Source organism: Heterocephalus glaber, unplaced genomic scaffold (genome assembly GCF_053883595.1).
Source record: "Heterocephalus glaber isolate CG9 unplaced genomic scaffold, H.glaber_assembly_v1.0 deba00001465, whole genome shotgun sequence".
Classification (NCBI taxonomy): domain Eukaryota; kingdom Metazoa; phylum Chordata; class Mammalia; order Rodentia; family Bathyergidae; genus Heterocephalus; species Heterocephalus glaber.
In genome coordinates, this window is record NW_028258312.1 from 28,348,811 (window position 1) to 28,366,450 (window position 17,640).

General features: G+C 39.0%; 1 protein-coding gene across 3 annotated transcripts in view; it reads left to right on the forward strand.

The window, feature by feature from the left end:
* Edil3 (EGF like and discoidin domains 3) overlaps positions 1-17,640 on the forward strand; it is a 404,159-nt gene that overhangs the window by 123,248 nt on the left and 263,271 nt on the right. For all 3 annotated transcript variants that reach the window (XM_004841650.4, XM_004841651.4, XM_087180996.1), the window contains exon 2: positions 5,415-5,543. In XM_004841650.4, the coding sequence (XP_004841707.1) occupies positions 5,415-5,543 (129 nt within the window). The remainder of the gene's footprint in view (positions 1-5,414; positions 5,544-17,640) is intronic.

The window sequence follows — 17,640 nt, forward strand, 5'->3', positions numbered from 1 at the left end:
TAAGATACGGTGGTTTTGATGCAATCACCCATAAAATGTGTACAAATCAGGATGATTTTGAGATGGCAAGGGGGTAAGGGTACCTGTGGAGTTGTGCACCTCCAAATGCCCTTCAAGAAGAAGTTTTCCAGCTATGAGTAACTCAGGTAGCTGAAGCCATCAGGGTCCCACCTGAACTTCAGAGTCTCACTCTGTCTGGCCAGCTTCCAGCCAATAATTATGCACGGGGAGGGAAATAGTGCCCGGTAGGTGACCTTCCCTGGAGGGATTTCTTCAGAGTCAGCTTTGCTCTGCAGCTCCAGCTAGATTGCTAAGATGTTTTCAGGTCTGCAGTGTGGACTGGGGCTCCTGCTTCTACTAACCCTGTCTGTGTGTCCTGTATTTCTTCTTATTGGGACAGACTTGCTCATAAGATGAAAGCTTTTCCTGCCCCTTTCCTCTTCCTTATCATCTTATTAGTCACGCTCATTTCTTCTCTGGAGCTTTGCTACATACCCAGTTTCATCTTAGCATGTACTCTCTGAAGAACCGGAGTGATGAAGAACACTGCTAATAACTGGGGATGGGGAGCCAGATGCAAAGTAAGACAAATCTAAACCCAAGGAATAGTGGTTGAGTTTCTGTCATCTGTCTTCTACTTTGTCCAAGGCCAAACTTGGGCTTTTTGCGGCATTATTCACTTAGAACCCTTAAGTGTTGAACCTTTAGTAATCTCAGGCAGACCTGGACAGACTGGACCCCACTTGCACATGCTGAATGTGTCTGCTGAAGAAGACATGGTCCGGCACTAACAGCCTTTTTAGTTCTGAATCATCTTCTGGTTTTCCTCTCGTATTTGTTAGTGTGCCTGGTCATTCAGTTCTAGAGATATTTCCTGCTGCTGTCATCTCTTCCTTTCCTCTAAAGATTCACTGATATTGAGTATTAACATTCCTACTTGACAATTCACATCGAAGCAAATCCTCTCCAGTTACCTGCCTGTGTGCTCAACAGATTTGTTAGCGTGTTGACTTTAGATGTCCTGCAGGCTTCTAAAACATAATACTTCCTTTAAAATTAAACCTGTTATATTTCTTTATGTCATTCCTTCTCAGTCATGAAGGTATGCACTGTAGAAATAAGTCCACATTGTTTTGCTGTTCTTCAAGTCGCATATCAATTTAGTCACAATGTCATCTTCATTCATTGTATGTTTAGGTAAAATCTGTTACCTCTTTTCACCTTTTTCAGAAGGCACTTTGTAAATGATCATGACAGGGTAAAATGCACCATGGTGATTCATTTAGCAAAGTTTTATATTCATGAAAAATGCTGAGTGGATGTACAGTGTGCTCACCCCAAAAATATCTATATGAGATAATGATTATGTTAATTAGCTAGATCGAGTCATTCCTTAGTGTATATATACTTCCCAACATCATGTTGTGTATAATAAATCCTTATAAATTTTATGTCAATTAAAAAGTTAATGTTCACAAATTTTTATGGTGCACTGGACTAAAGGCATAGACATAAGCAAAACAGAAGAATAAAAAGTATAAGGACGAGAGCAAAACAGGTCAGATAAAGGACAGCTGGCTACAAGATGTAATGGGAGCTGGGCAGGGTTGTATCATTTTGACCACCGAAGCATTACACAACTCACACACACACACACACACACACACACACACACAACATACCCATGGTAGAAATATTATCTCGAAAGGCCAGTACAGGTGTCAGAAAAGGTTTCTGAAGACAGCGTGAAGTCTCCAGAATAATGGGAATACCAAAGAGACAGGAAACAAGATTAAGAACAGGGTCTGGGAGCCCTGAGCATATCTGGCTCGGACCCCAACATCAGTACACAGAAGCCATGGGAACTCAGGGCCTGCGGGAGAGCCTAATCAGACCAAGAGGTTCCTGACTCTGTGTAAATGTGTAAACCAAGCCAGTGTCATACAGAGACTCTAGAATCCTACTCAGACATTGTCTTTTGGGGATATTGCTTTTGTCTTGCAAATAAATCAGCATAAGCACCTGCAGCTTGCCTTATTGCTCTACCCCTGCTCTTAGACCAGATCCTGGCAGTATTGAGATTGCAGGGAACAGTGCTTCACCTTGAAACATATGTCTATGGGTCATGCTCCTCTTCAGCCATTACTGGGAAGGTCAGTGCTGTTCTCTGACTGTAAGGCTGTGTGCTGCTCTTCCTGTACCAAAAGCAGCCGAGCATTTGAACTGGTCATCAACTCCTCTCATGAAATCTCAACAGTAACACCTTTGCTTTTGAGTTAATTTGCTTTTGGATCGCGATTTGGGGAAATTTTCATATCTACATCCATAGCGTAGTTTTCTCAGCTAGATTGTTTTCCCTGTCTATGGGCAGGTCTAGGGACGATCAAGAAAGTTCACAGCATTTTTTTGGGGGGGGGGCCTAGGGCTATTTTAAAAGATTAATGCTTTGTTTTTGTTTCTGGTTTTTTTTTGGTACCGGGGATCGAACTCAGGACCTTGTGCTTTCGAGGCAGGCAACGACACCAATGAGCTAAATCCCCAGCCCCATTGTTTCTGTTTTTTGAGACAGAGTCTTGCTGTGTAGTTCAGGTTGGTCTTGAACTAAGTGGCCTAGGCTGGTCTCAAACTCAAAGTTATCCTCCTGCCTCAGACTCCTGAGATTACAGGCATGTACCACTGGGCCATCTTTGTTATTTTGCCCTCAGTTTTCCCTCCTTCATCTGCTCCAACATAGTGCTACCTCCATAGTTATTACAGAACACAAATGTGGCGATATGCTCCCCTGCGCCTAAAGTCCTTTTATGGTGTCTCAAGTGCTTGAAGACAAAGGCCAAAATTTGTCAGTGCATACAGGGCTCTTTTTATAGGACCTTATTCTGACTCACCATTCTCTGTTCCTTACAGGCACTGGTGATTTAGCTGAAGTAGTGTAGGTGAATGAACCATGATGTTTTTTCTCTTTGAATATGTTATTCGCTCTGCCTGGAATCTTACACATAGTACTCACGTCTCTCATGCCTAACGGCGCTGAATTCCCTTAGAAATCCTTACCGACCTCACAGCTTTGATCATGCATACCAATTACTGGTCTTATGACTAGGTGATATAGTTGTAATTGTCCCCACATTTTTTTCTTTTCCCTACTAGGCTGTGTACTTCTTGATTGTTAAAGGCTTTCTTGAGGTTGGGATGGTCAGTATTAACCTCAGCACCTGCCATACAGGAGGTAGTCAAGGAATAGAGGAAAAGATGCATAGTAGGACACAGGGTATGTAGGTATTTTGAAAATGGAAAGGGGTCCAGGAAAAGGAGGGAGGAGGGGAGGGAAAGGAACCTAGAATGAATGAGTATGTTATTTACATGCACCAACTCTCCATGGGGAATGCAATTGTTATGTACTGCAAACATGTGCTAGTACAAATTACAAAAATGGATATGCAAATGGAATGCTGGTGAGGTGTCTAGCTAGCTAGATGTATAGCGAGACAGAAGGTCTTCTTCAGTAAATGTGTCATCCACTTCCTCATTCAAAGTGTACCCTGTGGAATGCTGCCATGGTTGTCCTAAGGTATAGATCTGACCATTCCGTGTTAAAATCTTTCATTCATCCACTCATCATCATACACATTGCAGTATCGTTCTTTGATCTTCCTTGATAGACATATCTGTGCTTTCTCACCCAGTCCCTACCAAATACTGCACGGCCCAGCCACGGTAAGTGCTTTCATGTTCTCGAAGCGTATTCGCCCATTCCTCCTCTCATGCACGCATTTACTTACGACTGCCTTTTCTGAGATCTGCTTCAGTGCTGAGGGACTCTTTTTGTCAATCATTGTCACATGGATACTGACTTTTTATAAATTTGATGAAAGTTTTATCTTCCATTTTTTAAACATTTTCACGTGATTAACCTGGAGAAGAGAAGAAATAATCTGAAATCTCTTATGAGGAAATGCAGTTCCTAGGAAATACAAGGTGGTAGGGAGTTGGGACCAAGACAGTTTTCCAGTTTTTGAAAAGTCTCCTCTTTTCGCCCCTGAGGAGGTGGCACTGTCCTTTATAAAGCTCCCTTAAACGCTGCATGGGCCTTTATGAATCTCATTGCCATCCTCTTCCTATAATCCAGCCCAGCCAAGCTTCTGTCAGGGGTGAGCTCTCAGCCAGACTTCATCCCAGCTGTGGTGGGGACACTCAGGGACTGCCCTGGAGATTCCAGGTGCTCTTTTATCTAGCGGAGAGGGTCTGCCAAGTGAATGATCTGAAATGGTTTCCCAAAGAGCTTTAGAGCCAGGTCCGTGAAGGAATATTTATTCTGTCCTTATGTCTTTCTGGCAGAGCTCTAGATCTGATCACTGATGATCAAGAGGAGAGGCTGGAGTGGAGGAACAGGTTTATGGCCCTAGCACAAGTCTCGGTGCTGTTAGATTCTTCCCATCCCTTTAAACAGTCTAGTTCTTTATTTAGAGGTCTCCTCTGACAGTACCTAATCACATGCAGGGATTAAAAGCCAGTTGACATGTTAGGTGACCAGTCTGCCTGGAAATCTCACTTCTCACATCCAGAAGCTCATCAGCTATTTTCTGTCTCTCAAGTTACCGCGGGTGACAGCTTTACCAGTTTTATCACTACACAACATTGGTGACCATTTTTCTGGTTTCCAAGCGCTGTTCCTCACTTCTGTACTCCAACCCTGTGTAAAGCCAAGGCCACAAATATCAGGACATTTTCCTGCACATATTTCTTTGTAACAGTTTATTTCTTATCTTGCCACGTTTTCCTTTATTTCTTCCAAGCAGGCTGCCCTGGAAATAGTTTCATGGCAGTGGTGAAATCCCAAAGGAGGAAGTAGGAATTTTCACTTGCTTTTTCGAGCATCTTTTGGCTGCACGTCTGTTAAAAATCCTATTAGCCAGAGTGAGCCACAAGGACACACTCAGATTCCAAGGATCCAGAAATAAGTTTCATCTCTGTAATGAGAGGAATTGGAAAATTGTACAACAAATTGCTTGTCTGCAGAGAGTATTTATTAACATAGGTAATGAAACCTATCTACCGTGCATCTTTAGGTCAATCTTTTTTTTAACAAATAAGACAGCACTTCATTTGTATGTAGTGAATGATCCCCAAAGTGAACCTATTGCTTTCAGACGCAGTATTTGAAGTGTGTGTTTGAATTTTTACCATGGTGCGTTCCATTTCTCTTAAAAGCACGTTTTCAAATGGGTCTTGTGCGTCCTCCACGAGAATCTAAGCCGGAAGTGACTGTGCCTGAGGATCTCGTTGGGGAATGTGCAGTGGTGGGTTTCAGTGCCAAGACGATAAAACAAAAAGACAAAAACCCCCAAATGTCCCCAAACCAACAAACCAAAAGCCAAACACCGAGTCAACGGCTGTGCTGTGTCTTTGCTCCGCAGGCGATCCTTGTGACCCGAACCCTTGCGAGAACGGGGGCATCTGTTTGTCCAGGCTGACCGATGAGTCGTTTTCCTGTGAGTGCCCAGACGGCTTCGTGGACCCCACCTGCTCTAGTGTTGTGGAGGTTGGTAAGTGCGAGCTTTAAGCATCCCAGTGGCTGTCCTCTTCATTCCTGTGAACGGCTGACAGGTTTTGCGTGGAGTGCAGTGGAGATGCTGTGTGAGACTGCTACTTAGATTCTTTGTCTGTAGTGCTCTCGATTTTATCATTTCCAGTTTATAATTAACCAACATTTTTATTAGGGATGTTCTTAAATCATTTTTACATTTTTACTCGTTAACAATATACTGAAAGACAGCACAAATAGGCGGGGTGTGGTGACACATGACTGTTAATCTGAGCTTTTCAGGGGGCTGAGGCAGGAAAATCAATTACAAATTAAACCCACCCTGGGCAACTTAGTGATTTAGCCAGACCCTGTCTCAAAATAAAAAAAGGCCGAGGATGTAGCTTAATGCACAGGTCTGTGGTTCAATTCCCAGTCCTAGAAAAAGATATCGCAAATAATACTTGAATACAACAAATTCCTTAGATTTTTAACACTGATATAAATTTTAAATGTTATTCTCAAATCAAAGAAATAATATACAAGTGAATTTATTCAAGCTAAATAGTTTTTGGAAGTGAAAACAAATCTTTTTAAAGGGGCTGCTAATATATGTCAATATTTTCTAAGCTGTTCTAAATAATTAGTTTTATAAGGACATAAATATACATTATATTTCTAAGAATATAAAGAAGACAGTATTCCAACTGCAATGATGTTCAAAGTCTTTGAAAACTTTTCCTTGCAGAAATTGATTAGAGTCACTGATTACATTTCAAAATGATATTTTTAGTCCACGAAGTGCTTCATTGGTATGTATAGTTATGGATTTAGGGTAACTTCCACAATTTCTAAATAGCTACCCATTAAGGAAACGGGTGTACTTTAAAATGATTTAGCACTGTGTAAACTTGTGCAGAGATTTTCTTGCTGATTAAAGGTAATACTATAATTAAATTTGAAAAAAATACATTTTTCACATCAGTACCAAGGAGAGTACAAGACAGATTCTTCCTTTTCCATACAGAAAAATCAAACATTTTTGATTAACAGTATGTCAATCACCATAACCTTTAGCAAACTTCAGTACTTCAGTGTCTCATAGAAAACAGTTTTGAAGAAGAAAACTATTTTGAGTTACAATGTTGTGTCTAATGCACCTGATCTAGTACCTTATGCATGGTTAAAGACCTCATAAATATGAGCCTAACAAAGAAAGAATAATTAAATAAACCTTTAACTTAGTCTCTTTGACCAGTATTTAGTGGATGTTAGTGTTTATTTTTAAATGTATTTTTGTATATTTTAATGTTGCATTAGTATGACCATATCTGAAAAATTATTATTGAAAGATAATTTCTTCATTTAGTTTGTGTTGAAGATAATTCTCTATTAAGGTTATTAATTGGTTCAGAGATATTTTACGTGCATTGACACAGTGCCATAGAAATAAAAAAATGTTGTAACTACTTTGAGCCTCCATCTCCAAATATATACAGTTGAGTTTCAGTCTTTGAGAATCATATCCTTGGAAAAGTCTACATTTCTGAAGAAAATTAGAGCTATGAGTAATCCTACCAGGAATGAATGAAGAGGTTTTAATTTTAGTGTTACATTTTAAGGCCACCAGCCCACAGCTGGCATTGCTTTAGATTTGTAGTGTATAATGTTTCTGTCAGTACTCTGAGAAAGCCAAATCTGGAATCAAAGAGGAAAATGCATTTAAATAATTAATGAAGCAGTGTCTTCACAGAATTTTAAAGTAAATACTTGGATATTCCAGGCTATATTTTTAAACATTATTTTAACATTCATCATTCTGTCAGAAGAGTGGTTTATGGGCAGCAGCTTATTTAAAACTAAGCAGACTTCTCTATTCCATGGGGTTCATGAGACTCTGGCGAATCGGATGCTTATGTAACTAAGCTTTACTCAAATTTATTATTATTCATGTTAAGGTTTATATCTAGATGTCCCCACAAAGCCTCAGGTGAACACGGGGAGGTGACTGGATCATGGGAACCCTACAAACATGCTGGATTAGTCCCCTGAGAATGGCCACACTGCTGGGAGGACGGACGAGGGGTCTGGTGTGTGTGGACTGGAAGGTTCATCTCCCTTCCCAGCTTTCTCTGCTCTCCGCTTCCTGCCTGCCTCGAGGCGAGCAGCTGTCCTCCACCCTGGCCCTTCCACAGTGCCTTTCTGCCTTTAGGCCAGCCAACTGCAGACTAAAAACATGGCCAACAATGTTCCTCTCCTCCTTTAAATTGTGGGATTTGGGTATTAATAACATTGTATAAAACAATGTTATTAAAATCCCTCTAATAATCAGAAATTGGATAGTTATACTACCTTAAGCGCCTTGTTCTCATCCTTTGCTTCAGACAGGCTCTTTCTTCCATGAGGTATATTTAGAAGTTCTTGAAAGAAAAATGTTCAGTGTGTGTACACTCTATCCTTTGGTATAGCATAGTAGTTATACCAGCTCTAATTGCATGTGCAGGTGCTGTAGCTTTAAAATAGTAGAGAACAAGTGCTGTGAAATATTAAAATGTCCCTTGTTTCTTAAATCAATGCTTTTATTTTGGAAAATACTATTTTAAAAGTTCAGAATATAAGAGAAATAAAATAGTTTTTGGGTTAGATGTCTGCATAGAATGGGTACATTACATCACTTATAGTCCTACAACCTCTTTCTCAAGTCCATATTTTCTGCCTATATTACTACTGAAAATTTATTGAATAAAAATGATTAATAGCAATGTCTTTATCGACCCTACCTTAGGTCTCTTTGTATTTTTAAAGCTAATTATTGAAACCACATGTTTGAATTATTAGCTTATTAAGTCCCATCTTGCCTGTTTAATTTAAAAATCAAAAGCTTTGCTGAGACTTTTGTTGTCATTTTAGTCTGGGTTGTTCCACAGCACAAGTGCAGTAAACACAGCATCTACTGGGATTTAATTCTTAAAAACAATGAGTATTTTAATGTGAAATCTTAAAAAACAAAAAAAGATTTTAGCTGTCACCAGAGCTGCATTTTTACTTATACATTAATCTCCCAATGATAGAATAGTATCCAAGATTTCTTCTATCCTTTTTGAACTACTTACTTTGTGTGATTATATAAAGTGCTAAATCTCCTTATTTTTAATTTCCAAAGGAAAGAAAATAAATCTATGCATATTTGCTCAGAAAAAATTGTATATTGGTCCCAACTTTTAAAATTTGTTTATCCTGCTCATTCTATAATTAAACATGTCCTCCCTTCATTGCAGCTCATCTGAAAATAATTCAAAAGCATGAACTAAGAAAATTCTTTCATGATTTTATTCGAACCTCAGCACTTTGCAGTAGCTTTTTAAGTGCTTGATGCTACTCATTTCAAAAGAGATTCACCTCTAGTTTGATACTTTTACTCCCCATCACCAAACATCTAGGATGGGATAACCACACAATGCTTTACTGCTTCTGCAAGCAATACTCACTCACTTGAATTGCATACCTGCATTGCATCCCTGCTCAGGACTGTGAGCTTCAGTTATTAATCAGAGTTGCTCTTCCTAGGACTCCCCTTTGGATACTTCAGTGTACCCGCCTTTTACCAAGGCTGCACACCTCCTTCTGTCTCCATGTCCCACACTACATCCCTCACACACACACACCAACACATCTCTATGTGCTCAGCCCCATTGAATGACTAAAGCCACTTCTGATATCTGAAAAGCACAGCATGAAAACTTCTGTCTTAGCAAGGCAAGGGAAAGTCCTTGTCCCGCATCCTTGAGTATGAAGATACAAGCTGTTCTGAGGAGTGTGCACAGATGTTCACTGGAGGCTGAGGTCCTCCAGAGCAGAGTGGACAGACCTCATGTTACAAAGACCGGATTACTTCCTGGTACCCATTCACAGTCCTAGACAGGACTGTGTAAACTGAAGCCAAATGGTAGTGTACTCATTAATTTCTATTGCCAGTGAATGTTCTAGAGCAATAAGCAGAAGTCTTTCTAAGTATTCATCTGCCCAAGTTCTGTGGCATGAGTGATTGTCCAGTGTGTGCTGTCAGAGTAATTCAGTGAGCTAGTAACAAATATAAACCCAATCAAGTCGAGAACATAGCATACTGATACAAAGCAAGGGAACAAAAGACATGACTGACCTTTAATGAAAAAATAATCTTAGGAGGTGAGTGTGTAGCTCAGTGATAAAGCATGTGTTTAGCAAATACAAGGTTCTAGGTTCCATAGCACTACCAAATATATAATAAAATTTAGTTTCCTTTGATTCTTCAATGAGTACTTATTGAGGACTCATTATGTAATACTTTAATGCTGAAGATTCATGGCATGTATATAAAAATACACTAGGAAATATATACACCAGGGCCAGTAATTATTATTTTTATTATAATTTTTGAGATGGTAGGGACCGAACTCAGGATCTTTATTTACGTTGAGCTACATCACCAGTGCTTTTTTTTTTGAGAGAGGGTCTCACTATTTTCCTCAGGATGGACTTGAACTTACCATCCTCCTGATTCAGCCTACCAGAATGTGGGATTACAATATGTACCATCAGAATTTTAAAAATTTACTCAAAATACAAATATCAGCAAAGAATTCTCCATCAAGGTGCACTATATCTTATAATGGAAGTCAAAATCAAGACATTTTTCAAATACATAACTGTGAAGAGGTATTACCTGCACACAGTCTTCCCTTTAAAAAATACTTCACAGTAGGTTTTAGAAAATGTGAACCTATGACCAATAGAATGAGGACAGAGTGAGACAGTAAAGAAGGCAAATTCAAAAGAGCAAAATATGTTAGTAATTGAAGTAATGCATGTGAAAACAGTAATACTGACCAGTGCTCACTTTTAAAACATTAGGCATTAATTTCTAGAAAGAATCAAAAAGAACAATATGAAAAGCTGACTGTTTCCTAGGTGGTTAAATTTGCCAAGGGTTTTTTCTTAAGTTGCCAGGGCCTAGAGACCTTGGACACCTAAACACTTACTTAGACATAAAATTGAAAAATAATACCTGTGAGAGCAGGAGAACAACATTGAAGCCATCAGAGGCAAACACAGTTATGAGCTTGGAGGATGCAGTGTGTTGGTGTAAAGAAGTGAAGCATAGGATGAAGGACAGGAAAAGGTAAAACGGAGAACAGAAGGAAACATGGAAACAAAATCTCTGTAAATAAGGAGGTGAGGAAGGGTTGAGCAGAGGGGAGGGCAATAGGAATAAAAAGAAGAATCCAGATATGTCATGTACGCCTACAAATTTCCTATGATGTATGTGATCAGTTTGTATTCTAAAGTGTACTAATAAAATTAATTTATAAAAAGAATCGACAAGATGAATCCCACAAAAAACTACGCTGCTGAATGAATATAGGCCTTGCTATGCAATTAATTAATTGGCTCATATCTGAAACACATCAATTGAAATATTTAGCATTAATCTCCCCAACCCAGCAAATGCAGTGCTTCCCTCTCTTGTGTTATATGTAACAGAAGGCCTATGCCACAGTCTTGCTAATGTTACAAGGATGTTGGACTGAGTACGAAGAGCAAGAAAGAGGTGTTGTATTTTTGGGAGACGCCTGTGGCTGCAATACAGAAAACACATTAGAGCAGAACCTGGAGGGTACAGCTTGACAGAGCCCTTGAGCCCTCCTCTGGGAGGGAGTGCCCAGAAGTGAGAGGTAAAGTCGTCGATTGTTGATGATTTGTGGAATGTTGACCACAAGGGAGAAATGAAGAGTAAAGAGTGCCCTCCTCCCCCAGGTCCTGGCCAGAGTGCCTGGATGTTGTTTACTGAACATGCTGCATGCTGAGGGTACACAGGGTCGGAAGGCAGGCAGTGAGTCCAGAATTTTGCAGACTGTGTTTGAGACGTTTGCTAGACATCACCAAAGGAGTCCAGTGTAGATTTGGAAATGATCATTAGACAGATGGTTGGTTATTGGAGCTCACAATGTGGAGAAGTTGCCCAGAAACAGAATATTGTTTTGAATAATAGAGAGCCTGGAAATGTACACTGATAAGAGCTCTATGGATATTTCAGTGACAGGCAGAGGAAATTGAAGTTTGAAAAGTCTGAGGCAGAGTGGGGAGTGAGAAGGAAGCCTGGAAAGTGTGTCACGCCTTTAAGTGTGAGGGATGTTTCCCAGACCAGACAATCAGAAGCTCAGCTTGGGGCCAAGGATTTAGCTCAGTGGTTCCACCACCTGCCCTGAAAGCGCAAGGACCAAGTTCGATCCGCATTACCAAAAAACAAAACAGACGAAAAAAAAAAAAACAACCAGAAGCTCAGCTTGTGCGCAGAAGCTGAGCAGAGGAACATTAATGCTGATGGACTAATCTAGGATCTTGCCAATTTATGGGGGGGGTCAGTCAGCTTTGCCCAATTTGTGGAGAAAGAACTAGACTGTAGCTCAAGGAAGAGTTAAGAGGAAAATTTCAAATCACCTAAAACAAACATTCATCAATATATTTATTGATTTGTTTATTCATCCACTCATCAAATATTCGAGTAACTTCTGTATGCCAGGTTCCACTCTTGGCCCTGAGAATTCAGCCACTGAACAGTAAACTTCACCTTCATGGATTTACAGGGCTCAGAAGGAGATGTTAGAAAGACACAGAAGTTAACATTTGAAGAGAGAAGAGAAGCAGGTACATCATGAGCTAGGAACTGAGATAAGTAGGGAAGGGGATATCGGGCAGGAGATGAAGGAAAAATTGGGCCCAGGGATGTGTTTCCTTTAAGATGTAAGAGTGTAAAGTCATTGTGCTTCAAAAATAATGCATAAAACCTACGTTTGTGTTTTAGTAAATATAAACTCTGTTACTCAGAGAAATTTGAGTAATATGTAGCTTGTATTTAACCCAGTAAACCCACCAGTCTGAACACAAAGGATATAAATATCAGAATTTGGTAGTCTTAAAAGATCCATCATCATTTTTGGAAAAAAACAAAGCATGTGCATTACTGAGATTAGTTCCATACCGGATAAAGAAGTCAGATTATCATTTCACTTAAAAGTCTGCTTCTGTATCCTCATGGTAGTTGCACTGGCTTCTGACTAGGTGTCTCATTTTCAGTAAAGAAGAAAATAAATAAACACAGTGATACTTTACCCTACCCTATTCTCGACTATCCTCCTCTGTCTTACCTCGCCAAACTTGTTTTCCTTAGGTAATTGGCCTCCCTTTTCTAATGTGAACTCAGATTCTATTAAATTTGTGGCCCTCCAATCTCATCACCACTAATCTTTTCCCCTACTGGATTTCATTATGAATAAATGGTTATGTTTACCCCAGAAACATAAAGACTGTTGTGCAAATTGGAAAGAAAATTGCAGGTTAACTGCATATTTGACTGCCCTATGAAGAGCCATGTTCATGTTTATCCTTTAGAAAGTGATGGGTGCCTGAAATTTAAGTGGTGAAACAGTCAGTCTGTCTCTGTCTGAAAGGCTTCTTGTTAGTGATCGTGAAATATCAGAATGGTAGCAAGCTTTCAATAGATCTTTTGGGTGTGACATACTATTTTTGATTTCTGAAGTTTGGTTACTAAATGAAGGATTTGGTCAATTTCGCTTAAGTTATTCATATAGTAGATGAAATTATAAGTACTTGTCAGCTGTTCTTTCTCCTTAAGATTACTTCTTGGGCTAAGTAAGGATAACACATGATTGGATCCATCTTTCTAGAAATTATCATAATGCAAGCTATTCTGCATGGGCAAAAATAGTTCCTCAAAACCTGCTAGCCATAGAAGATTCTAAGTGATTTCTCACTCAACTAGGGTTAAATGGAATTATTTTCACAAATATATTTACTTACTTTTCCAAAAACAAGAAAAAAATGAAATAAAAATGATTATACAAATAGAATCGTGCAGTTAGATGAAAGATAATAACTTCATGTATAATATTTACATTTATTTTGTGTATACTGAAGAAAATTAATTTTGCTGTATATGTGTGAAAATCTCTGTAACAGGTTATCAACTCATTAGCTTATTGCTTGAAAATGTTTCTAATTTGTTATTAATTACAAGGAGCACAATTTGTTGGTTTGTAATTCCAAACTCTAATAATAATATATTAATGTATATTAATTAAGAATCTTAATTAATCTTAATCTTAAGACTCTGGTGCAACCACTGTGGAAATCAGTATGGAGATAACTCAAAGAACTAGGACTAGAAGTCCCCTAAGACTCAGCTATCCCCCTGCTTGGTATTTTCCCAAAAGAATTAAAAGAATCATACCACAGTGATATATGTGCACCCATGTTTATAGCGGCACAGTTTGTAATAGCTAAAGCTTGGAAACAGCCCAAGTGCCCATCCACTAGAGACTGAATAAAGAAGATGTGTTTTTTAATAAAATGGAGTACTACTCAGCCATAAAGAACGAGAAACTAGAGACATTTATAGCTAAATGGATGCACATTGAGGCAATACTCTAAAGTGAAATAAATAGGACACACATGTGTAAATACCGAATAGTTTCTCTGGTGTAAGAAACTGAAAGTGTAATTAAGTATATACAGATTAAATGGCCTAATAACATATTTCTCGGACTGTGTTTCCATCGCGTGTCACATGACTGTATCGAAATTTAAATTAGGGAGAAGCTTGGCTTATGTGGAGTCTGCTAGCTAACTGGAGTTTTTTTTTCCAGACCACTATTTGTTCATTGTTGGTTCCGGGAATCTTTCTGAAACAAATCACATCCTCTGGTGTCTTGTTGGTGCTTGAGATGCTTTTTTAACTTATATGGAAAAACATTTAAATGCCTTTCAGTTTTGTTTTGGTTGAGCTCTACTATATTTGAATATTATTTTAGTTTCTTTCCCCTTGCATTGTTCTTCTTTGAATGGTTTTAATTTTTTGTATATGTGTGTGTGTTTGATAATAAAGTTATTTAAAAAATAAAAGAATCTTAGAAGTGACCTCATAGAGAAAACTATTCTTGTTTGGTTGAAGCACAATAGCTGGAGTGTGGTAAACCTTTTATTTGTAGCAAATGGCTGCATAAAATATTGAAAACATTTGATGCATACCATTTCTACCACTGTTCCTTGTATCTGAGAATATGTCTTAGTGATTGGGGGTAAATTTGTATATAACATGATCGTGGCTATGATCATGAAGCTTTTGCTCCTTAAACAATTGCAACATTTGGGAATTTAAATACTGACTTTTTTAATCTCACAAATCTGCTCTCGGATTTCCTCTACTAATCACTTAAAAATCCATGGAGCTCTTATCAGTTTACATTTCTGGGTTCTCTATTACTCAAAACAATATTCTGTTTCTGGACAACTTCTCCATGTTGTGAAATTCAATAACCATCTGCCTAATGATCATTTCCAGATCTATGCTTGACTTCTTCAGTGATGTCTAGCAAATGTCAACATTCCAGCCCTGTATGTCCTCAGTGTACAGTATGTCAGTAAACATCAGCCTGATGTTCTGACCGGAGCTTGAGGTGGGGGTTCTTCTTCACACCCCTTTTCCCCAGCTCCCTTTTCTGTTGGGACATCTTGTAGACCTCAGGGCAGTCACACATCTGTCAGACACCATCAGCTTCATGGGTGACTGGTGCTTGGTGGTGGACAATGGCTTGGTGAACTCTACTAGAGCAACCCCCACTCCTGAGTGGCAGAAGAGGCCCCTAGAGGATGACTCTCTAAAATTAAGACAAATCAGAGAGGAAATGGACATTTAATCAGTGAAAGCTTCATAGTGTTCTAGGACATCTAGATTTTGGAGAGGCTTAGGGTAACCTATAAAGAAAGCTCAAGAAAGGTAGAGAAGACAGGAAGTGATCGAATGATTACTATCTCACTGATAGTATGTGGAGAAAGGCGAGAACATGCTCAGTCATTCATCAGGGACGGAATGAAAAAAATGAGAGGAAGCCTTAAGAGTTCATTGAAAAGAAATATTTTGACAGATTGGAAATAATTTCTTGAAAATATTAGAAACCAGTAGCAGTGAACACAAATTTAATCTCCTCCTACTGTGCACGAGAGTCATGTTATTCACTCTGAAGAGTTACAGTGTCAGAGTAAAGCCCACAGGTTACTGTCATGGCCAGACAGGTGGATCCCTGCACAAGGCGCTTAGCACTGATGCCATTGTTGGTGGAATTTTATTTGGTCAGGTTCCCTGAAGCCAAAGGAGAGCTGGGTGACACCTCAAAGTAACTTCGTACTCAGGAAATTTATTGTCCAACATTTATCAAAGTCTTTATTTGATAAATTGTGTAATCCATATTATTTAAAGTACAGTTGCAATATCTAATTTCTAAACAAGTCATCTAGTGAGAGAGAATTTGTGCTGAATCTTTTTCATAACGTATTTAATTTTGTCCTTGAAAGTATAAAATTAATAAAGCTGTACCTAAAAATGAACAAGTGATGTTTATTCTTTATTTTTTCTCTTTCTCTCTTCCTCTTATTTGTTTTTTAGACAGTGTCTCCCTGTATAGGATAGGTAGCTGTTGGATTCTCTGTGATGCTCAGGCTGACCTTGCACTTGGGGATCCTCCTACCTCATCCTCTCAAGTGCTAGAATCCTGGACTACCACACTTGGCTTATTTTTTTTCTTTTATTTTAATCAAAGTTAAAAAGTAAAACAAGAAGGATCAACTTCATGTTCTTCAGCAAAGATAGAACCAAGATAAAGACACCTGCTATCTTGCATACTAATCCATGGAAAGTATAGGAAATTTCATATCAGAATGAGCACTTTCTTTATACAGTGTGTTGATAATGCCCCATAGTACCTTTATCTGGGAAGGTTTTATTTCAAAATTAGACCCCACATAATTCATCAAAACCCTAGGGACCCACTGAGTCTAGAAAAAATTATTATTATCTACACAAGTAGCTACAAACATGTTCAAGCACAAGTCAAATAGCGTGTGGGGACTGAGGTCTCTCTCATTCAGTCGATTGCTTTGGCTCCCTGTGTAGAAGCAGCGGATCACAGAAGAGCACTGGCTTCAAGGGTCCGGCTTCTTCAGTTATTCAACTAGGGAGGCCCAGAAATGGAATTCTCCAGAAAGAATTCCTGACCCACACTGCCGGGCAGGGCTCACCCCACAACCAGCTGGACCTCATGATAAAAGGAGGGAAGGGGCTGGGTCATCTCAATGCAGTTTCCCTATCGCCATCTTGTGAAGACCTATTTCCTCCATAATTCCGCCTTGTCTTTAAAGTTAGAGTGTACTATTCATTAAACTCACATCTGTACGTAACTACATACAACATATGTAATAGAAGCCTGTAACTAACAGATACGCCGATAGCAAGTTCATCGTTAAATCAGAAAGTGATTCTATGTTGTGTGGTGAGGAGGCCAGGTAGACTCTTGATGATGTAAGAGCAGGTGTTAAACCTGAGCTTTTGCCCCATGCTTTCTCCCCAAGGCAGTGCTTACCTGCCAGACACCATGAAACAATGTTTAACTTGAAGAAATAATAGCAGTATGCTCAATCTCAATGTTTGGCTCCTGCCCGGTGCTCAGCTGGAATTCCACAGTGTGTAGATTTCTGGAGGAAACTGGTATCTACAGGATCCTACCCTCTAAACCCGGCTCTGTGGCTAAGAACTCAGGCAGGAAGGGTTCAAATCTTGGCTCTTTGTTGCTTTCAGTATCTGCAGTTTCTACATCTATGGATTCAAACAACTGCAGATTAAAGATATTTGCTAACAAATATAACTGTAGAGAACATGTACAGAGTATTTTCCTGTCATTGTTCATTGTTCACTAAGCAATGCAATATAATAACTATTTACATAGTATGTATGTTGCATTTGTTACTATAAGTAACTCAGAAGTGAGTTAATATATAGGGCAGGATGTGTCTAGGATTTATGCAAATATGGCGCCATTTTATATAAGGATCGTGGTCCTTTACAGATTTTGGTCTCTTCAGAGTCCTTAAACCTTGGATACCAAAGGACAAGTCTATTAAATTTGTGACTTTGAGCAGGGTACTTAACCTCTCTGTGTCTCTGTTACCTCACCTGTAAAATTGGGATAACAATATCGACTCTAGCAGGATTTCTTGCAAATTCAAAGAAT